Source organism: Gymnogyps californianus, chromosome 2, assembly GCF_018139145.2.
Source record: "Gymnogyps californianus isolate 813 chromosome 2, ASM1813914v2, whole genome shotgun sequence".
Classification (NCBI taxonomy): domain Eukaryota; kingdom Metazoa; phylum Chordata; class Aves; order Accipitriformes; family Cathartidae; genus Gymnogyps; species Gymnogyps californianus.
In genome coordinates this window covers 94313335-94336939 of record NC_059472.1, presented here as the reverse complement: position 1 = coordinate 94336939, position 23605 = coordinate 94313335, and the positions used below count along the sequence as shown (strand labels likewise).

Here is a 23605-nt window from a genome sequence, read left to right as displayed (position 1 = left end):
CAAGATACTTGGGTTTCCTACATTTCCAAGTTTGTGTGCAGCACTTCCGAAGGCAATGGAATTTGAGGGTAGGAGGAACCTAGATGTGATATTAAAGCAGTGGCTTAAAGACACTACTGTTTTTTAGAAAAATTTGTTTCTCCTTCTTGCTTGTTTTGATTGTTTGGGATTTTATTGGAGCGTCTCTCCCCTTTCTATTTGTTTTACTTTTTCTGTTTTTTTTTCTCTTCTCTTCTCTTCTCTTCTCTTCTCTTCTCTTCTCTTCTCTTCTCTTCTCTTCTCTTCTCTTCTCTTCTCTTCTCTTCTCTTCCCTCTTCATTCCTTCTCCTCCTTCTCTTCTCCTTCTTCTCTTCTCCTTCTTTCTCTTTTTCTTCCTTTTTCCTTTTCTGACATTTGTTGTAGTTATTCATAGTGATTAATAAGGCATGGTCCCAGTATGCTAACACCCATCCCCAGGCTGCTTGCTACAATAAGGCTTACCTCTGCTACACAGCTACTGTACTTGTGGCTTCCAGCTCAAATTTATTTATCAACCTGTCACAATTATTATACTTCCAGGGCTGGCATTGAAATAGATTCTTTACCCTTTGTATGAAAGAGTGTATCTAGGTAAAACAAATGAACCTAACAACAAAATTGTTAACCTTCCTGTGTGTAACGTATGTCTCAAAGGGAGACAGATTCCTCGACTCCTTTAAAAAACAATCTTCTAGGGAGGGTTCCTAAAAAGACTATTGAGAAATAGCTTTGTTCACCTCCCTCCTTTCTGAGGTATCCTACTTCCATCAGGGAGGAAATGTCCTCTGAAGCCCTCCCTGCCAAAAGTAAAACATGTACTCGCTTGTGTAGGGCCTATCCAAGAGCACGTGTCAGTCCCTCCACTGGCTGTGCTAACAGCATGGCGCTAATTCAGCAGTGGCATTTAGGAGCTGTTTAATGCACGCGCATACAGCAATGTGTATGGGGATCAAGGGAAAAAGTAAACTAGATGGAGATAGGGGCTTCCAGGGACTGGGCAGGGGAGGAGGAGGAGAAGGAATATCATCTGAGCAAGCTCCGGTCCCTGTTAGTCACTTGTAAGAAACAGCAGCAGAATTGGATAACTGGAGGAGGAGCGCTTGTGTTTTGCCGGCTGAACTTGCTGTACCTATCTCTTGCTCTCCCTCTGTTGCTGTAAATCCCTCTCTGGTGTGGCAGTTCTACCCAGAATTAAACACAGCTTGCCTCCGTGCCTGACGGGCCTGGAGCTGACATGCTAAGGAGCTAAGGCATATGTTAAAAATAACTCACTCTGAATGCATGTGTGTGTGGCCACAGTTCTGAGTTTTAGATGGCTCATTCTGCTGCTGCTGCTGTGTAAATAGACTTTGGCAAGCTTTAACAAACACTGCACTCTGCTTTTTGCCCCTGTAAAGTGTGTGTGTGGCGGGGGACATCCACAGGCTTCAGTCATGGTGCATTTTGCCATGTAGACCTTCACTCATGTTTATTTACTTTCAAAGCCTTGTGATGCAGCACTGAGGGAGACCTGAGCTCCTTTTATAGCAACAGCAGCTATTTTGCTCCTCTTTTCCTGGGTGCCTGGAAACCCCAGGAGGTGTAAAGCTGAGCTGAGCTGCAACTGAAGTAAGCAGGAGCTTTAGGAGCCCAGCTTGGATAGCTACAGAAACCAAGGTGAGATAAGAAAGGATAAGAAAGAAGTATCAAAGGGTTGCAGGCCTGTGCACTGTGCAGCAGGAGAAATAGATATGTTTGTGCCATTAATCTTTCTGTACTAGGGAGGTTTCTGTAAAAATAACGTCTTCTGGCAGTATCATAGCTCAGTACCTAGCATTGAAATGCAGAGAGTTGGAGGCCCATGAAAGAGTGTCACTGTGAATTCTGTCCTGTCCTCTCCTGCCTCGAAGGCAGGACAGTCAGCAGCCCCCATTCAGTGCCTGATATCTTATAAGCTGCAAAAGGAGCCTATAAAAAATTCACCCTGTGCCTGGTGGTAACAGTGCAACAACCTCTGGGCTTTCTGAGTTCTCAGGCTGGATTTTCCCATTTCTGTGTGCTGTTAGAGCAGACAGGGACATCCCAACAGCGTGATGTCACGCAACGACTTTGTCTTTCACAGAGCAATTGGCTGTGAAATGTCCTCGTGTGAGGGCCAGGGCCTCCTACACCCAAAGCACACGTGAGCATCAGGGAGTGAGGCAACCACAAAGAACTGGCTGCAGAGTGTGGTTCAGGCTGCCAGCTCCTGGAGCAAATCAGAGCAGGAGAGATCCTGAGCCAGCTGATGCTGCTGGCAGAAGCACCCTCCTGTCAGCATAAAAAGAGTTTATCTTCTCTACATGGCTCCTGGTCCTGACATGCACCCAAACACCCTCCTGCTTCTCTGTGGGTTGGGTTAGCACCAGAGACCCTGCAGAGAGTGCTCTGCCAGGCGTTCGCAGGCTTTTGGTAATGAGCCTTTGGATAACATCATTGAATCTTCTTCCTTAGAGACTCTAACCCAGAGAATGAAATCACCACTGCATGTTATCCCTTCTGAGAAAGGGCTGACATTACAGATATCCCAACTATGAGCCAAAGTTGGCCCTACTTTTCCACTGCAGCCAGAAATGTGTGCTCAAGATGTAGATAAAAGTCAAATGGCCAAGCCATCCTGAGAGGACTTCCCGACGATGTTGATAAACATAGTACTGAACCTACGTAAGGATTATTTTGCCAGCAACCTTAGCATGTAATGCCAATGTTACTCAGCTTTATAGTGCTCTAGTATCAAGACAACAGATGTGTGTATATGAGACTAGTGTGGCTGGTGCTGTCAGGTGTCTAGATGTGTGATTACAATTCAGCTCCACAAGCTCCTGCCAGAAGTAGCAATTCCCTTGCTCTTCCATTTGCATTTCAGTTTTTGTTTCAGAAGATTAGGTAACCTGTCCTCTCTTCAAAGAAAACATTGGAGATTGCTCACTGCTCTTGAGGGCTCTGCCCATCTTCCCAGGCTTCCTCGTGGGTTCAGGATTTACGCAACCATTAGTGAGCACCGAACCCTGCTTGGCTGTCAGAAGCAAACGATGTTCTCTTATATTTACTGTTCATAACATCTGCAAATTATCCTGACTTCTAGGATATCCCTTCCCTGGCATCTCTGCTATGTCTGCAGGGATGCAGGCAACACCCCAGAGTGCCGTCTCCTCATGGGTGAGCAAGATAGTGCAGTGACCTTTCTCTCTTACTGTGTGGGAGCAGCTGTGTGGGGCATGCACGGGCTCTGGGCTGAAAGGACCTTGCATACTCCTCAGCAGCAGCTACAGGTGCTCCCTTATCAAGCGACAGGTATATTAGGGTGTATTGTGGCTTTGTATGTAAAAGGGACCTTTGTTTGGAAAGGCAAATGGAGTTTTGTGTGTTAGGGCTTCAGAAAAGTGAGAATACCAGAGGCTTGGTACTTTGCTGAACCTGCTATGAGGTGCCAGTGACGGGGTTTCCGTAAGGATGTCTTGCAAAGGCCTCATGGCCTCTTTGAGATCCTATCTGGTTCCTATAGGCAGATTTGCTGGGGAGTGATTCTGCAGCCTCCCCATGTGCACATGGTGCACACGGACCTGGTGGTGCCAAGTCCCCCCACAGCACAGCTCCTCCTGTCCCCAATAGGCTCCTGCACTGACGTGCAACTTCCAGTGAAGATAACAATGTCAGTTCCTAACCATGTTAAAATAGTAATCTCTCCCCCCTCCCACCTTTCTGAAGGAGGTAAGGGAGGTATTTTTAAAAGTAGCACTTGTTAACGGTTTTCAAGGATGTCAGTTCAATTACTTGGTTTGCTCTGCTGCTTTGTTTGCGTGGACTGCTTTTTAAAAAAAAAAAATTATGTCAAAACTAGAAGCAAAATATCAACTGTAGAGGCAAGCTGGGTCATACCCAGTTGCACTACAAAGAACAAGAATGTGTTCAGCTCTCAGATCGCAATTGTTAGCAGGCGCAAGACTCTCATCTCTGTTACCTCTATAGGCTCTTCTCTGTAGACTGGCTTTCCTTTGATGGCTTATATTTGAAGTGTCCGGTGCTTTATCTTCTGGTGTTTTCTATTGATTTTGCTCTCTTATTCTAGTCCTTTTTTCTTCTGTAGGTCTTTCCCTTCTCTTGCGTCCCTCACTGATCTGAATGGGTTTCATGGGTTACAGCATCCCTGGCCAACCGGGCAAAGTGGGCTATTTATGTGCACTGAACATCTGCAACATGGAAATTCATGTGCACCGAATAATCTCTTGGATGAAGCACACTAGCCCCAGATTTCTTAGAAACACGAATGTCGTGGCAGCTAGCATTCAGATTCAAAACTGGAGTTGTCCTTTCCCAGAATGTAGCAGTGTTCAGATCTGGGATTATCTCTACATCAGCTATATAAAAATAAGCAAGCAGAAAAATCAACGCCCTTGTGAGTTTAATTTTGAAGTTCTTAAATAGTAGGAATGAAAAATATAGAAGTCTGTCTCTCTGTCTGCTATCGTTGCTTTTCATTACCCTATTTTTGAATAAGAGAGTCTGACTTTCAGCCTAAAATATGAAACGAAGAATAGATTTGAGAATGAGATAAGGAACTCAGCCTTCTCACAAGTGTCTTTTTCTGTCTACGCTGCTGGTTGGCTTCCAGATATAGTTTGGCTCTACCTCAGGCTCAAAGGGTGTATCCTCACACAACTTTGAATCCTGGCAGTGTACATGTTTACATGTAGCCTATCTGCCTAGATGCTTTTTATAGTTGGCAGAGTAAAATAGGCTTCTCTGGGGTGTGATTTGTCTTACTATGAGGTAGACTATCACATGCGGTACTTTGGAGGTGTGTCGTACTTCGGAGGTGTGTCATACTTTGGGACCCATTGCTTGCAGAGAAATTGTGGCTATCCAGCCCAGATGTGCTCCTCTATACTCTGGATGACCAGAGTTGGTTCCCACTCCATCCATGAGCAGTGGATGCTCGAGAGGAACTAAGCATTGGGTATCTGCTGGTGGACTGACTTGTATTTCCTGCATCTGTGTGGATTTGCATGAAAGAGTGCTTGGTCTCGGCTTTTTAGCGCAGTAGTGCAGTGAGAAGAACGAGGTTCTGCCCTGCTAAAAAGCCCCAAAGCCACTGTCCGTGCCCCAGTGGGCACTTGCATGCTAGAGACGAGGGTGATGGGTGCCTCTGACCTGAGGAAGGGGCTCTTACCTAAACTTACCAGCAGTGTAGCTGACATCAAGGCAAGGAGCAAACTGGAGTGCAGCTTGCTGCACTAGGATAAACAACGGTGAGCAAGGAAAGCCTGGGACAGCCACTGCTCATGCTGCCAGGACTACACTCCTGGCAGTGCCCAAGCCAGAGGGACTGAAGCTTGCTGAAGCGAGATGGATGGGGGTGTCTGCGCAGGCTGCCTGCTGGGAGGTGTTGCATGTATTCATGCGGCCGTACTGCCAAGTGACCAGGCACTGTGTGAAGCAAGGAGGGAGGGAGGTGGTTTCCGCCCACTAAAACTTGCCACCTCCGTTGAAAATAGACAAAGGGATAGAGGACTGCCAGGAAATGAAGAGACTGTCAAAACAAGGTGAACCTCTTCATGGAGTTATCCCCTCCTCTCTCTCCAGGTCGCTACCCACAGCAAAACAAAGGCACCTACATCCCGATCCTAGTAGGTGATGTGCTGAAACCCGGCGAATGGGGAGCCAAGATTACCCACAAGGAGAACAACTCCATTCACCTGTCCATCATGTCCTCTGCCACCTGCATCGTTGGGAAGTTTCGCCTATATGTTGCTGTCCTGACTCCCTTTGGCATCCTCCGAACACAGAGAAACTCGGCAACTGACACTTATATCCTGTTCAATCCCTGGTGCCAGCGTAAGTACCTTATCAGAATTAAAGGTTCACACTTTCTGCTGCCGGGCTCACTGGGTTTTGGGAGGGGGTGGTCCAGGAAGGGGAGCTTGGTACCAAGGAGGTTGAAGACAAGTCAGTTTGGGTCTGGAAATTATATAGTAACTCTGCCAAGAGGCAAGTCTTTCAGGCTGGGTAATAGCCCTGTGTGAGCGGGGCTCCGTGCTGCAGACCTGTGCCTCTGCTGTAGCTGCACTCTGCAGTTTTATGAGGCCAAGCCTGTGTTTACCAGCTCAGGCTCCATTTCTCGTAGTAAACATACCCCAAGGCTTTGCTCTGACTTGAAAAGGCATCAGTGCAAGCCTTCTGCCTGCCTATGTGTGCCTTAAACTGACAAGTCAAAACGGGCATGTTTTTTTCGGGGATTCAGTGTGGGGCAGGATGTGGCAGTGTCCCATACTCTGTTGCGTTACATTGCCACGTTTAGGATTGAACATCTGCAGCTGAAAGCCTGCAGGAATTCAATGGGAGCTGCTGCTCCTGCACAGGTTGGATGGAGTCAACCTTCTGTGGCATCACTGGTGATGCCTTCCCGCTGCTACACGACATTTGCCCTTATAACTTCCCTTTTAGTGGTGACTAATTACCAGCAACTCTGTCCTCTGTGAGGAACAGAACATTTTGCAAATAAGCCTTTTTTTTATAATCCAGTGGGTTGAAGAACAATTTATTTTTTTTAAATCTCCCTGGATCCCAGGTAAAATCAGCCCTTATGCTGACAGAATAGTATTTTACCCAATGAACTCTATGTGTGGCTTTAAGGAGAGGGCAAGGAGGACTGGAGAGGTTTGGCTCAGCCTTCTGACAGGCTGTAGCACTGTGTCTCAGCTTCCAACACTTATAAGGCTCCAAGTCATACATATTGTTATATATATTAGGTCACCAGCTAACTTTAATATTCTCCTGCCACCCTTCCTTCATCTTTCAATTTTTTTAGCAGAGTATTTGCATCCAATAATCCCATACGAAGCAAGGGCCATCCTACCAAGTGACGAGTAAGTTTAGCATTATTAATAGAGTCCATTATTCAGCTGCACTACTGTCAGTACATTGAATGATTTGTGCTGAATCCATTACTTGCCCCTGGTCCAAGGGAATATAAGCGATGATTAGCTTATGCATTATTTAGGAAGATATATGTTAATGCTGAGTAAAGCGGAGTTAGTTAAGCGGGAACAGGAGGGAAGGGCAGGGCCCAAGGCCCCGTAACACCATGAGATACTTCTGAAAGCAGCATAGAGGTAGGTACCTTAGAGCAGCAAGCTAGAAGTTTAGTCTGGGAGAGGAAGGAGAGTGTGTAAGAGAAAGATAGGAATCATTGCCAAAGATATGACCCACTGGTGAGCAGACAAAACTGCTCAAGGTTTGTGAAGGCATCATCAGCCTGTCACAGCTCCAGCTAGGGAGGTGCAATTCTCCACCCCAGGGTAGAGCATCCCTTGGCCTTAGTCCTGGGTATCGCAACAGCCAGTTTGTTAGCCAGCATGGTGACTCTGCAGTGGCTCAGCACATCTTTGGAAAGGGATAAACTCCAAAGAAAAAGCTTTTTAAATTGCCTCAGGTTGCCTCACGATTACCATACAACCAGTTAGGGCTGCATGCAGCCCTAAGGTAGAGAAGAAATGCGATGTGGGGGGCTTGGCTACCCCACTGTGCTGTGACTGGGACCACATAGGCTGATTCAAGGTGCTAGTCAGGGGATGGGAATGGGAAAATCAATCCCTTCTTCACACCTCCTTCCCCACCAGCCCTGCGTGCTGACTGGTCCATCTCTGTTCATGGCACATGGGCCCTTTGCTCTCCTATGCCCTCCCTCCCTCACACCTGAGCTGAATGGGGCCAAAAGCCAACAAGATTAAAACCACAGCATGGGAGCAAACCCGCAGGGAGCAAGACATGCAGCAGTTGCCTCCAGCAGCAGCCATCAGCAGGGCCGATGGAAAAGCTCTGCTTCAGGAAAGCAAAAGAGAGTCTCTGGGCAGCAAGGATGTGCTGTGTGCCCCCAGGCCCAGGGGAGGCAACTCGGGGTCACCCCTGGAGGACCACGTTTTTGTCTCCAGCTTACATGTTCAGGTGTGTCTCAATGACTTCAGGTCCTGTCCCTTGCTGACTATTGTACTTTTTGTTTTCTGCATGTTTCATTTGGATTTGGATTTGGATTTATTCTCATTTCTTGCCCCTACTTTTACTCCTAGGTAGTTTGGGCTAATTGGCTCCTATATCTGCCTTTTCCCCATTTCCTTATGTTAGAAAACCAGGGACTGTTCCTCCACGCTTTATCCCTGGCTGGAAAAGATTTTTCAGTGGAATGACAAAAGGGTATAAAAACTCAGGCAGTTAAAGTGCAGAGAAAACAATGGTTTGAAAATCTCCTAGACTTGTTTGCTGGGTTAATAGCTAAGCAGAAAAGTCTGAGTGAAAAGCCTCATTAAAAAGAGAGAAGGCTGATGCTAGGAATGAATGGGGATTGTTATAGCAGGGAGCAGAGTATGGGCTCTGTCAGTGTCTAGCGCAGCTTTCTGACTCATCATTTTGGAGAAACATCAATGTGTCAGTATGAGCTTTTCTTTAAGACAGAGGCATTTGTGCTCTTTCTTATTACTCCTTTTCTCGCTGTAGTTCAGTTTTGACATATCTTCCTAGCCAGGGATGGGGGTTTTTTTCTGCTGTTTCAGAACAAGTTTGAATACTTTACCAGTCCAGCTACAGAGCACTTTGCTTTCAAAATCATCAGATGCTTTTGTATGTTTTAATCCCCTTAGCTACATTTAAAGCTGATCACCAAGAATACTTTAAAGATGCAGATGCAGGGCCTGATCCTGCAAAATGATATACACCAGTCCCAAACATCTGGGAATTCAGCAAGCTAGTGGATCGAGATTTCAGATACTCAGGTGAAATTTGCATTACTTAATAAGCAAAGTAAAGCCTGTGAGGAGAGGCAGTATCCTTTCTTCAGCCAGCTGACATAGTTGGGAAAAACAGATATGCTTTTGGGCATGCAGAGCCCTCTTCAGTTCTGAAACAGAAGATACAAAAGGCAAGTAGTTAAGGATAACTTCTTGGAGTTTAAGTTAACTCTTAGCAGTATCAGACTACATGAAAGCAGAGAAGGGCTCCTTTGATCTGGATATTGTGAGCTCTTTCCAAGGAGGTGCTGAGTCCCAGCCACTTGCTGCTGGGGAACACTCAGTGCTTATCAGGAAAATACCTTGCATTGGCTTGTGTGGCTCTCTCACAGGTGGAGATGCATAGTGTATCTGAGTAAGTTGCAGACTCTGTGGGCTGAGGTGTGCGTTTCATTCACCCAAGCCTCTTGCTAAGTGCATTATATTTAAACAATTAAATATATTGCAACTTATTGCATAAGTCAGTTGCACATTTCTTCTGCTTAAATGTCCTAATACAGTTTGAGGATTAGTAACGTGGTTGACTTTGGACTCCTGTCATGTGTTACCAGTCATCCAAATTTGGCCCAATAACATTTTCTTGCGTTTATAGCTAAATCTTACATTTGATCTCTTGTATCATAGATTCCATGTGGGTAAAATTCACACAGAGCTTCATCTTTCTGCTACATTAATGTAGGCAAGCACTAGCAGTTGCAAGGCAGCATACTGATCTTGGTCCTGGGTGGAGTGGATTTTGTAGATAACTGTATTTAGCTCTTGCAGCTCTGTGTTTGCCACAGCGCTGTCCTCTTCCCAGCAAGAGGCCTGGGAGTTTTGTGGTTCCAGTGAGGCCCAGCCTTGCATTCCTGGATTCCCACGGGACCTCATCGAAGGGAGGCTGGGTGCTCAGGGCAAGCCTGCCACCTCCTCCTCCACCCGTCTGCTGGTGCTGCTGTGCTCAGCGGTCACTGTCTGCACGAAGAAATAACATTTCCAACTCCAGGTGGTTGCTGTGCTGGGGATGGGGTCCCCCCATACTGGGTAGCATCCTCTCATGCTTGTTCACCTTCCCAAATCAAAAGGGCGGCTCTGCACTCCTCATCTCTTTTGCAAGGAGCCTGTGTTCAGTGGGATTCCTCGCCTGCGGTACTGTCTTCACGTGAAGTGTGCTTTCACCTTATCCGTCTTCAAACAGAGCATAGAGGCTAATTTGCTTCTTTGTAGCATTGCTAGTGTCTTAGTAATTTCCCAGGATAAAAGAAGTGAGTAAAAAAACCCCTAAACTGCTAGAGAAAAAGAACAAACAAACCCACCATATTTCCGTGGAATTCTTCTGCTTGTCAAATGTGAGCCTCCACTTGCACAAAATAATTAGGAGTTGTACTATGTAGAGCATGCTTAGCATCAAAGTAGTCACAAATGCCTTGTATTTTCTTCTAAACAGTCTCAAGGGTAGTGAAAGCTGTCAAAAATCAAAGCAGCTGGCTTCTCTGTGAAACACAGAAGCCCTTTTTACTTTATCAAAAAACACAAATATTTTAAAATAATTGACAGAGAAGTTAATCAATTTTCATCTGATTTAGCAAAGATCACGCAGTCTCGAAATAACATAAGCATCTCAATTGATACCAACCAGATCAATATTGATATTTTTAATTCCCGAAAGAAAACAACAGCTGTCAAGAAGGCATATGCACACACTCCACTGAATGCATAACTCTACAGAAGAGGTGTGAGTTCTCCTTTAAATGTGTTCTCTGTACCATTTGTATGGACATGCTTTAATAAAATCCAAAGCTCAGTGAGAGAATGCATATAATTGTTCAATCAGCAAATCAGGTAGATCCAGCCGAATGAAACAGAGCCTAGATGATCTGTAACAGCTGAAATATTTTTGGTAGGATGTTATGATTTGTTTAGGGCTGGGAGTTGGACCTCAAAAAAGTCATGTAATATACAGTTTCATAAGTATGAGAGTCCCTGCTGGCACAAATGACTGGCAAAACCCTTCACCTAGCTGAAGCCAGTGTGAGTTTTGCCATTGATTTTTTCAGAGGGCTCAGATTTTAGCTTATTTTCAGCCAAATTGCAGTTTTATGGGCAAATGAAGAAGCTTTTGAGGATGAGGTTTACAAGGAAGTACAAATCTGATTTGCATTTCAACAAAATACAACAAATCAATAGGCTTTTAAAAGTGAAATGATCCTCTAGTAATTTGTAGTGGGATGCTGAAGAAATCCACTATGGCAGTAGTGAGTGGTAGTTTTGTGCTCGCCCGTATCAAACTATCAAAGGTTATTGCTTCCCTTTAATTTGCTATCTGGTACCGCATTACTGATTTCCTCAAATTAATTAATTCCCATACTATTAATTGTTAAGCTGTATCTCTTAGTCTCAAAATACAAGCATTGGCACAGGAAAGAAATCCTCAACTATTCTAGTGTGACAGATTCATGACCTGCTTCATACTTACCTGTGAACATCTGAATAGTTTCATGTCATTTAGGGTTGTTTATGAATGTTAATAATGGGTTATTTACGTGTGTGAATCATGTTTGCAGGGTGAGGGTCCACACATATGCTCTTGACCCTTGATATAAGACCAATCTAGGATATACCCTTTGTATATGTTTTGATAAAGATCTCTTCCAATTACTTCCAGTTTTCACTTGGACACTTGAATTTCTCCTCAAGCTATGTGGGGGAGGGATACTCCAGTCAATAACTTACGTACAGAAAAAGCAATCAAACTCTTCTGTTAATACACTATAAAAACTGTATTGCATTTTTTTTAATGCACTACAGATTTTTCTTTAGATCTCTTGGCTTGAACTGTTTTCCATTAACATTAATAGGTTTGAAATTGTTCTTTGATCTGTTTGTACAGATGCAGAATTGCGTCACGGTGCTCCAACTTTTAAATTAGTGGTACACAGTAATCATAAAATTCTTGATAAGATGTGACATTTTAATCATACTTTGCAGATCCTGAGAAAACAGGCAGGAATTGTCAGCATTTTTGCATCTTGCATGCTTTTAAGTTGTATATCATATTCCTAACTGGGGTCACTACCTCCTTATTCTTGTACTCTGTTGAAGCAAGTAATGCTTTGTTTGATGGAAGAAGGATACTTTTCATCAAAGATGACTGTACTATATGCTAAGATTTTTTATCTGTCCTATATAAAAACTTAAGTGACTGCGTTAACATTTATTTTTGGTAAACTGATGCAGAAGATGCCGTGTATCTGGATGACGAGAAGGAAAGGGAAGAATACGTCCTGAATGATGTTGGTATTGTTTTCCATGGAAACATCAACGACATAAAACTAAGAAGCTGGAGTTATGGTCAGGTGAGCTATTTAGACCTTCTCTGGCTGCTCCCAGCAGGACAGCAAGTGAATTTAATTGACACTAGACTGTGGTTGAGACTGTGGGCTCTGGAGTGCATTATTGATCTCTCCTTCGGAAAGACAAGGGGCATAGTTTTAAAATTGTATGAAGTGGGTATACGCCTAATCCAGAAAAGCAATGTTATAATAGCTAATATTTAAAGATCTTGTTTTAGGGGCATATTTCAGATACTAAGAGGCTGCCTCTTGGAAGTTAGAATCATTAGCTGAGGTTTCCACAGTGCAGCAGTATTTCTGCTGCTACATTATTTCTGCTTCAGGATCAAACCGATTTGGTGAAAGAGTAGAGAGATGATTTTTTTTTTTTTCCAGCAATAGGTTGTGTTGCTTTTTGACTCCTTCTTTTAGTTCTAGCAACTTGATGGAAATTATTCTCATCTGTGGGGGGGCGTGGGCGTGGGGGTGGGGGTGTCAGCTTGTCACAGGGTTCCTGTGGCAAACTGGGATTTAATCCCAGAGTTTTAAATTTCCTTGCCACAGTGACGAAGTGGGGGGGAACCTCTCCCTTTGCTGCCTAGACTTGACAACATCAGTCTCCAGTAGCCTCTTGCAGCCTGTGGGAAACACCCCCCGCCAGGCTCGTGTGCAGTATTGGTGTGCCTTCGATAACATCAGACTCCTATTGCTTGCTTGCCTATTTTACCTCAATCTGTTTGTAAGCACTAACCAGCCTGAAAATCCCTATGGGATGAAAGAGTTAAGTTGTTGTGTGAGAATGGAAAAAAGGCATTAATGAGCAGAATCAAAATGAGCAAAACTAACTCTAGCTGTCACTCAGAGGGGCTCCAATGGACAGTTATTGGACATGGTGGACTCTGCTCACCTCACCTCCTGGATTTTCACAACAGCACAATTAAGAAAGTATTGAAATATTTCCTTAATGATATGATGATGGATCCATTCCGTTTTTGTGGCACCTCCCCGGCACAGCCTTGCAGAAGGGGCCTTCTTGCTTTGCTTTCTTTCCCTCAGCTAAAGACAATCTCAAAGCTTGAGCTGGATGGATTGCCAGTGTGCTTGCCCTGGAGAGCTCTTTGAACTCACATCTCTCTTGTTTCCTTATTTAAGGGTACAATTTCATCTTTTTTCCTGCGGCAGCACTGCCTTAGGGAGTTCCTGCCTCGGCACCATTCCTTTGGTTGTGTCACTGCCGTTGTTTGCGGGGTCTGACTGTCATCCTGACTGAGATAAAAATAACCCTTAAATAAGGTGTGGGGGGGAGCAATTCCATAAGCTGATGGCGCCTCTGATGTAAGAGATGTGGAACCAGATCCTGAGGCCAAAGCTAGGTGTGCATTTAAGTTGACCAAAAATGCCCCCTCCTGGCCCTTACTTCCCCCTGCAAGTGCTTGTGCAGCCGTGCAGTGAATCAGGCTGGAGAGCTGATCTAGCTGAATAAGCATCTCCTTGATTTTTTTTTTTTCCCACCTGGGTTATTTTTCGGGCTTGCTCTGTTCCTAGATTTGGGATTCACTCTGTGACAGATGTAAGAGGGAGGGAGAGAGAAGGGAGAGAGAGGAATGAGTGGCTGGAGGTGGAAGGTGCTGCTTAAACCGGCTGCTGGATTTATGTCCTAAGATGCTGAATTTATGGCCTATGGCAGCTTGGCCTGAGGTGCTTATATTCTGCAAATCTGGCACCTTCCTGACACAAACACCAGCCTCCCTTGAGAACCTGCATTATTTATTTGGTTTTGCTAGGAGGTAGTTCTGTCTGGGAGGTTAGGGCTGTTCCATAGCCCTTTGTCATGTACTTTCATTCCTGTGTTGTCTGAAATTGGAGGACCTGATTTCCACACCGTGCTGTGGTGCACCTTTTGCTGTCACTTGCCCATGTGAAAACTGAGTGAGGCAGATGCATCAAAGGGGCCCAAGCCAAGAGTTTTAATGGAATCAATAATTTTGTATGGGTGTAACAGCCATCTCAAACTGCAAAGCAATGGAGAAATATTCTTCTGGTTCCCTCACTTTCAGTGAGATGGAAGATGTGATGTTCCTGATCTTACCCTGACAATTTCCAACCATTAAAAACATGCATCTCCCTCATTTTCAGCAATCCTGGATGTTAAGAGCATTGCTGTGAGTGAGTGAAAATACTAGCAGCAAGGCCTATATTGTGGATATATCATACAAGTATGCATTTTGTATTTATGATATATAGCCCTGTATAACAGTGTAAGTAAAAAGCATAAGGCCACATACAGTCATAGAAGTGAAAGGTATATGGTCATATACAAAAATACAGATAGACTTGTGCATGGTAATATTCTTAGGCTAAAAAATTGCTTTGAACAATGACAGCTGGAAGCTTTAACTCAGGTTGTAAATTAAAAAGGAACATACAGTTCGAAACTGGGTTACTAGTGGGAGATGATTCTCACAGCTGCTGCGAGAATGTCTTCAATGAGCAGCATCAACATGAGAGGAGGAAAGACAAGCAAAATAGACCAAGGAAGAAAAAACAACAAACCAGTTGAAACATGGCTGTAATGAATGAGGATGGAGGTGTTCCTTGTAACATGACTGTGATTCCTTTCTTCTAAGAAAACTTAAATAGCCAGTCACTCAGAAAAGCCCACAGGGGATTCAGGGGAAATTTGGCTTTGGAAGAAATCTAGGCACATAGGAATTCTCTAGCTGAGAAATGTCAGAAGTTGGATGCTATATTGATCATTCAACCTTGGGTTTTTTTGTGAGAAAAATAAAATAAAGGCATAGAGTTCTTGTTGCCATCGTGAGTTGTCTCATGTCCACACGCTGAGCTGCATTAGCTTTGCAGCCCACTGTGCAAATGTAATTTTACGGCACGTGCATTTGGTCAGATCAGACCATAAGCAACATGAGATCACATCTGCCTGCAACTGACTGTGAGAAATACAGCCCTAATTCAAACAGTGCAAAAGCTGATACAGCCCCTCTTACTTTGATTTAGATGGAAGGTTATCTGTTAGAAACATGGTAGCATGAAAGAGGATGCCCAGTGAAGGCCAGCCCGACTAAATGCATTGCTCTGTAACACAACGCACGTCCATGTGCAGACAGAGTCCTTTTGCCTGTGTGTTTTCTCATGCCTTGTTTTCCATCTGCAGTCTTTCCCAGGTGGCTCTGCCAAAGTTTCTTGGTCCTGAATTTGGTTTATTTCCATTTCAGCTTGTGTTGAGCAGGCAGTGCCTGTGCCTGGCCCAAGTTCACTCACCTGTCCTGGCTGCCTGCTGCTGCTCTGGTTTCTCTGACATTTCAGAGGTGTTCAGCCTTACAAGTGCTATGTTTCTATTCCACTTCCCTCTAGATAGCATTTTCATACCAAGAGTGAGAGCAGGAAACTGATTTAGTTTGATTTAATGTTTTTAAATCCCTGGATAGTGAAGAAGGGCAAAACTGGCTTTAGAGTTAAGGCTACTCTGCATCCTACATTATTGCAACAGTGTAAGGCAGCTAGACTTTACAGCTTGTCCTATCTCTTCTCCTGCTAATCCAGTTATTTCACATGCATTCATGTCATTTTGTAAATGCTAAGGTGGAAGGCAACAACCCTGATAGCAATTTCTTTCCTCTTTATTATTTCCATATGCGCTAGCAAGATTGACAGCGTCTCATAAACTGTAGATGAGAAAGATTTAATTTGCAGGGTAAACTTTGTATTGATTTAACTCAGGTCTTAGGCACTGCTGATGACTTGGAGTGCAGAAAGCAGATTTTGATCCTGGTAAAAGTGATAAATCATTGGGCCAGACCAGAAGAAAAGTGAACTTGAAGCAGGAGCAGGGAGGACGACTATCAGGGCCCAGAGTTTACATTATCTGTTGTGAGGATTCTCCTTGGGAAGGAGGGTCCCCACAGCACGGTCATTCACCCCAGATTATTTACATCTCATACCAGTGGAGTGGACTGGAGAGTCTACTGTGCAATTATTCAGCTTCCCAGGGATGATACAATATTAGGAGTAGGTTCCTGGGAAACACTGATCCCTCTTTCCCTATTTGACAAAACACCATGAATTCAGTTTTGCTCAGATTATAAGGTGTTACTCGCTAGTGAATGTCTGCTCCAGAGAAAGTAATTCAATGCAAGTGTGGCTGATGATGAGAGAGGTGTGCTGCCTTGGAAGACGTTTGCTGAAAAGGATCCATACAGCCGGCTGTGGTACCCTGAGCAATGAGAGCCAGGCAGGCTCGAGGCAGAGGCAAAGAAAAGGACTTTCCTTGGCCAGGAAATGGCTGAGGGTGGTGAAACATGGTGGTGCCTCCGCTTTCTTGGCTTATGCCAAAGCTTGGCTGCTGCCTGGGATGTCACCCCCATCCCTCCCATTTTCCCTGAAGCATCAGCAGCAGTCTTGACTCTTTGGGGCTTCCTTTTCAGCTCTCTGGCCTCACTCTTCCTTCTCCTCTGCCTCTCCTCGGGCTGCCAAAGCAGCAGCTTGGTCTGGGCTCTTGCTCACTTTCTTCACGAGGCAAAACTCAGATCACCCTTATCTGCCAAGGAGCCCTGAGCCAGGCTGGAGACAGCTGCAAAATCAATCCAGCTCTAGTAGCAGCATGAGAGCAAAAATCCTGTTAGCGTGAATCATATCTTTAAGGATGCAACCATAGAACATAAAACTTAACACGGCAAGGGGACAAGCTCCGTGGAGTTTCTGTTGCAGCCTTGAATGTTAATATAAGATTGTGTGTCTAGAAGATACTTGTTTTATTAATGTGCGTTTCCCTGTCTCCTACCGTTTTCCGGGGGACAGAGGTATTTTCCTTTGCTATGCAGTTTCTCCTAAGGAAAATGAAATACATTGCAGGGCAAGTTCTGTGACAAATGGTTTCTGGTCTATTTAGGCACCTCTGCCCTCAATTCATTCTTGTGCTTGTTCATGCTGGATCGAAGAAATTGTACCTTTTCACTCTATTTTTGAAGAAGACTACTTTAGGTCACTTGGTATTTTTGATGTCTAAGTTTCGTAGACCAGGATTAATCTATATAATCAGCTTTTGGCTTGTCAATTTTAAACAGATTTTAAAATTAATTTTAAAATGAAAGTGTCTTAAAATTAACTTTGGAAAACCACTTATTGTTCAACTTCCCAGCATTGCATTGGCTGTGTCAGAGAAGTCCTGAAATTAACAGGTCTGGAATCTGTGAAGGACATGAAGTCCTTCATGAGCAGACTAGCTTCTTGTAGTTATTATTATAATATCTTCCTATTATATACTTGTTAGCACTTAAAATTTTATGTCCTGTCAGAAAGGCTGTGTTGTCATTTCAACCTTCTGGAAACCGGACTGAGATTGAGTTGAAAATTACACTCTCTTTTCCCTCACAGCCTCTCACATTTTTTTGCCATACATGGGCGATTATTCTAGAAGAAAACTTGTATTTTTAAACACAGAACTTTGACTTGACTGGCTAATTTTGAAGCTGATCAGCTATTATAACAACAATGAAAAATAACTTTGCCTTTGCTTTCCAGAATAAAAAGTGACTCAATTTTCCCTCTGTTTCCCTTTTTATTTTCTTTTATCTAGTTTGAAGAAAATATTCTGGATGCTTGCCTATTCCTGATGGACAAGGCAGAACTGGAGCTCTCTGGGCGCGGAAACCCAATCAAAATCTGCCGTGTTGCCTCTGCAGTGGTATGTAATGGATGCCTAATATGTGTCAGAAGCGACTCGTAAATCAAAGCCAGGCTGATTTAACTGGCCCTCATGCCCCGATGTGCTCAATCCAACAGGTGCCAGATCAATTGTCCATTCTGACCTCTGGGGTCTGGCATTTTATTTCGCTCCACTAAAACTGAAATATTTAAGTCGGCTCATCGCCTTTTCCTGAGAATGGTACCTCACTGGTAGGAAAGCCACTTTTAGACTTTGCACTCCAGGCATGATAGCATTTCTTGTGACACTGTGCTCACTTCCCGGTAGCTGAGATAATTGAGAAAGCTATTTCTGCCATGGACAGTAAGGCGGCATGATGGGTGGTATTTGGGATGGGGAACTGAGAGACTTTATGTGGACTCCAGCACTATCCTCAACAGGATCTTAAGACACTGCAATGGCAGGTGTTACTGTATCTGATTTTTAAGCCCCGAATGGCCTAGTCAGTCTGAGAACATTTATGTGCGCTACCTTGGCCCCAGAAGAAAACACTGTGAGGGCTGTCCTCTTAAACATGGACTCCACAAAACTTACTGCACTCAGAATGGAAGTACCTAAAATAACCAGAAGCAAAGAGTAAGGAGGAGACTTTCCACATCTCCATTCTTTCCAGCTGCTAGGCACCAGGACTCATGCTATGGGTGCAAGAGCAGCCCCATCCCTAATATTCAAGATGGAAGTCTCATCCAGGATGTGGAAGGCAGAGGCTGAGTCCTCTCCTCTGCCTTATAAAGGTCTGAACTGATGCCTTCTGCTTCCCAGAATAATACTCCAGTCATGGAGCTAGCATCGTTAGATGTTCTCTCAAGTCAGCTACTAAAATAGACTGTCCACAAAACATGGCTGCTGGAGATGGATGATCCTTTAAGCCACTTGTTACAGCATTTGCCCAGGCTTTAAGAGAATGAGCTCTTTGTCTTAGATGACATTGAAATGGGATCTCCAGCTTCTCAGTGCCACATGCTGAATCTTGCATAGCATCATGTTAAATAGGATAGCTGCAGCAAGAAGTATTGAGAACATCCCCACTTCTCTTTCTTTTTAACCTTTTGGCTAGTTCTTTCATCCCAGGCGTTAGAAATATGGCTTCAGACCTTCAGATAGAAGTAAGAATTGAATGTGGTTCCCTCATCACTGGGCTAGTAGATGTAAAGAGTCCCTTGTGCAGGGACCGTGGAAGCCCTAAGGGGAGAATAGCACAAAGTTTATGAACCCAAAAAGGGCTTGGATATTACTTAGGTTTTGAGCCACTCAGTCATTTTAGGGAGGTGGAGAAGTTCACCATTGGAAATCCAGGAGTCAATGGACTTTAGGTCTAATCTGCAGGATTAGGTCATAGCTGGGTGGGAGTTTTGGCCGTCTGAAATCTGGACCTCAGTAAGAAGTGGCCAAGAGGTGCTGAAGTCCCACCTGTGTTCCCTACCCTCATTCTTGCTCAAGTTGAAATGTGATAGAGCTGAGCTCATCTGAGGAGGTGCCCCCATGCTATGATCTTTCTGAGGCTTCTTGATGTTGCAGAGCAGGTAGAGTCACCTCCTTCTTCCTCTCTTTACAGCCAGAGGAGAGCCTGAAGATCAACATGCTGCCCTGTCCTTGAAGTGCCTCTTTTCTTGGCATGTCTCCCACAACGAGTTGGGCACAACCCCTTAACCCTTTGGTTATGACTCTGAATACTTATCTTTATTCAGTCCTAGGGTTCACAGGAAGTTGATTTGCTAATTATAAAACAGTAGTTAATCCAGCCAAAAGCTTTTAAATGAGAATTGTGATTTATTTGGCTGGCGTGTAGCTGTTCCACATTAGCATAATTAAAAGGTACAGAGCGAATGAGCTTTTTGCACAGCCTCAACTGATTTGGTTCAAATTGCAGCTAGGAGATGTATTGCTCGTTAATGCCTATCAGTATAGCCATTAGTCAGCAAAACTCCTTGCTTTGTATAATCTTACCAGGGGAAAACTTACACAGCAGATTCCTTCTTGTTTTCATGTGTGCTGGACCGAAGAAATTAGTTTCTACTCTAAAAATAACAGTGGACTGCTTCTTCTCTCAATCCGCTGTAAATCAGGAGTGATTTTATTAAAATCTCTGGGCTGATATGGGCAGAAAAAGAGACGATGTTAGGAAAGAATCTAGCTTAATATTTCTGAGGCTTGCTTATCAGTGTATAACTGATCATGTTTATTAAAAATACATAGCAGTAAGCATGTTCAATATTAATAAAAATTACTAAACTGACAACATGGATGCTCAGCATGGTGATTTAATTTCACCATTATTTTTAAGTGTCTGACCTTCATTCAAAATTGTTCAGTGATAGAGAATCCATGGCCCATAGCAAGATTGTTCTATTCATCTCCTACCTTCATAATTAAATATTTCTGTCTTACTTCTAGCCTAAACTTGGCTATATTCAGTCTCTCCCATCCTATCTTTGTCTGCTGGGTTAAAGACCTCTTTATTATTCAGTCTCTGACATCCCTAATGCTCATTTCCTTTGTCTTTAGATCAACTCCAGGGATGACAATGGAGTGATTGCTGGATCCTGGGACAATACATACACTTATGGTGTCGCACCTTCAGCCTGGACAGGAAGCGTGGACATTCTGTTGGAGTATTACAGTTCTAAGCAACCTGTGCGATACGGCCAGTGCTGGGTCTTTGCTGGTGTCTTCAACACATGTAGGTATCAGTGAGAAAAGCTCCATGCTGCTGTGCAATTCTTGCATAATAGAGAGAGCTTTTAGGTTAAACTAACTGAAATACTTCCTGCCTCTGTGGAGCTCAGGTGTAAATAGTAGAGATGATACTTAAAAATACATGGCTAAAATACACGGTCTTTAAATAAACCTTTGGCATCTCCTTCAGTTCGGCTACTCTTCCACACAAATCTGTTAACTATTTATTTGTTCAGTAAAATGTGTTCAGTGACTCACAAGGGTAAGTTTGGGAGAGAGAAAGTTAGTCTTTTGGCACAGTCCACATTTCTGTTAGGAAATCTGTGATGAACAGGAGCCTTGTTATCTAGACCTGCAACATAAAACTATTACCCAATATGGGATATGTGATGGTGTTTCTGCTCCAGAAAGGCCAAATCTCACCTACCGAGGATTGTTCCTAGCAAAACTGATGTGCACTGTCCCAGCATCTGTCTGCTCAGCACTGTTAACATTTTCTATGGGGTTTGTGAGTCAGAACAATGAGGAAAATGCTGGCCTGGTTTATGAATTGTCTAGCACTACAATGTTAAGTCTAAACACACTTGCTCAAACTAGAGTTCCAATGTTGCAGCAAATGGGGTGTTGCAGGTTGTAAAACCTAGTAGGGAAAGCAGTGTCGGATTGGTCCCATTTTTTTACTGTCTAGCACTTCCTAACAACATCATCTGCTAATACACTGGAACACACTGCAGCGTATTAGCGGTCAAGAAAGACTTTGGGAGTGTAAAAAATGTGCATTATACAGATAATGGGGGCCAGACATTGGAAGCAATGCTTATGTCAAGTGCCAATGTAGAGCCAGTCAAGCAGTTCCTCTGCCTTTGGGACCTGCCAATAGAAGAAGCTGAATGGAAACTAAAAGTGTCTGTCTTAAGCCCAGATGATCTTCCTTAGAAGCACTTACAACATATGCCTTTAAGTATCAAACTGGGAGGGACCAGATCAGCTTAGGACTAGGGGGACACAATGGGTATTTCTGCAGGCTTGGAGCCTACTTTTCATCAAGTACTTTTCAGCCACAGCTGAAGGTCTAAGCTTTGGTCCTTGTATTTAAGATGTGAAAAGGAAATTACAGAAAGACTCTCCATGAAACCTTTCCCTTTTTCATCTGTCTCAATACTGTCACATGTTGCTGTCTCAAGGAATCGCACTATACTTCTCTTTGCATTATACTTCTATCAAAAATTAAGAATATTAATCACCCATCTTCTGCAGCAAACATGGAAATTGAATAATTAATGACAAGTTACAAGATTGGTTCTTCAACCTCAGGCAGCCCTGGACATCTCTGCATTTTCACTTTATTTTTTCCTGTTCTGTACATGTATGTTGCATTTTGTATACAATTTTCCTCCAATCTGGATAATTGAATTTCATAACTCATTTTGGTTACCTGAGGTAGTTCAAAAGCTATTCAAAACAGTAAGGACCTTGGAAATAAAGCTGTCTTCTGACCACCTAGCCTTCTGCTGGCACACACTTCTCACAGCTGCGGCGGGGGATGCAATTTCAGGTTTCTCTGCATCTCTTCCATATATCTGGAGAGGTTCGTGTTTTGATTTGGGGAGGTGCTGGCAGGTGCTCTGTCCTTCGACACATGAAATGGTTCATTTTATTCCTGGTGCAGTTGGATAATGAGCAATTACCCACATCCAAAGAACCTGAGAGATGTCTACTTCCTTCGCTGAGGTCTGCAGTCTGTACTTGATGCTCCTCAGCCTCTGCGCAACGCAATGTGTTTGAAAAGACTCTTGCAAATGTTTCCTATGGATGCAATTCCTCACAGTGGCTTCTACAGGCCACTTTGTCTTCTCTGCCCGCTGCCTCATCTGGGTTTCTCTAGATCACAGACAGACACACACATCAGTTCTCCCACCTTCCCCCCGCACTGGCACTGAATCACCACTACGCAGTATTTTGCCTGCAGGCCACTGTGAAACTGAGGCAATGCAGCAGAGGCCCAGAGCCTGCTGTGTTAAAAGGAGAGGTGTATTTCTCTGGGGCAAAACTAGACTCGGTTTGCTGACTAAGTTAGTCAAGTCAGAGACCTGGCACTTTGTACTGCTGCAAGGATTGCTGAAGTATGAAGTTTGTTGAGCATTATGAAATGAAAATGTTGTCCAGTGGCTGATCTGATATGTGGCCACTGATACGTCCAGCTGCTGACCACTGCACAGAGAGGACAGCAAGGGTCCAAACAGCTGTGTGCAACTAAAAGGATTGTTTTGAGCTGAGTTTGAGTCTTTCTCAGAGCTGCTGATGTTCTAACATTGTGACCAGTCCAGCTTTCCAAGGTTACTATATTGTACACTCTGGATAGTCATCCGTTAAAAATGCTAAAACATTCTGAAAAATGGTCATTAATCTTGAAATTGTCAGACAAATTATTTTCAATGAGCCCTGATGGCTCGTGCTGGAAGCCTGGGAGGGCACTTGAATTAAGTTTAATCAATAGGTACATATGGTATTGGATGCATCCAGGTAATTTGTCATCCAGGAACTTGAGATGAATGTGCAGCATTACACTTTATTGGGAGTCACAGTAGTGACACTAATGAATATACAAAACCCAGCAGTAGCAGCAAGGGCTGTTCAACATTGCAGCATCGGAACTATTTTTAAATAGGATTTTCAATAAATATGTTTTCCCTTTCCAAAAAAACCCCCTGTTTTCTGCAGAACCATGTTGGCAGCTAAATTGGAAAACAGGAACTTTTTTTGGCTGAGAGACAAAATATTTCATCTGGAGAAGCTGAGATGATGTGTCACCCTGCAGCCCCACTCCCCCCTCGGGGCCATGCTCCATGCCTATTTATCAGCCAGGGTGCACCACAAACACAGAAGCCTAATGATGCACTACTGCACTGCAGACGTAGCCATAGCGTTTCCACATTTCCCAAATTTACCACTTGTCATATGGGGAGAAGAGTCATCAGTGCTACATTGTGATGGTCCGAGATTTAGGGGTAGGGGCTTTTTTTTTTTTATTGTATTTTAAGATCCTCTATGGGAAAGGACTATTGACTCCAAAATACTAT

General features: G+C 43.8%; 1 protein-coding gene across 1 annotated transcript in view; it reads left to right on the top strand.

Annotated features, from left to right (window-relative positions):
* The window catches only part of F13A1 (coagulation factor XIII A chain), a 58056-nt gene that overhangs the window by 12881 nt on the left and 21570 nt on the right, over nt 1-23605 (top strand). The window contains exons 4-7 of the mRNA XM_050892017.1: nt 5620-5871; nt 12033-12151; nt 17721-17828; nt 20355-20529. Of these exons, the coding sequence (XP_050747974.1) occupies nt 5620-5871; nt 12033-12151; nt 17721-17828; nt 20355-20529 (654 nt within the window). The remainder of the gene's footprint in view (nt 1-5619; nt 5872-12032; nt 12152-17720; nt 17829-20354; nt 20530-23605) is intronic.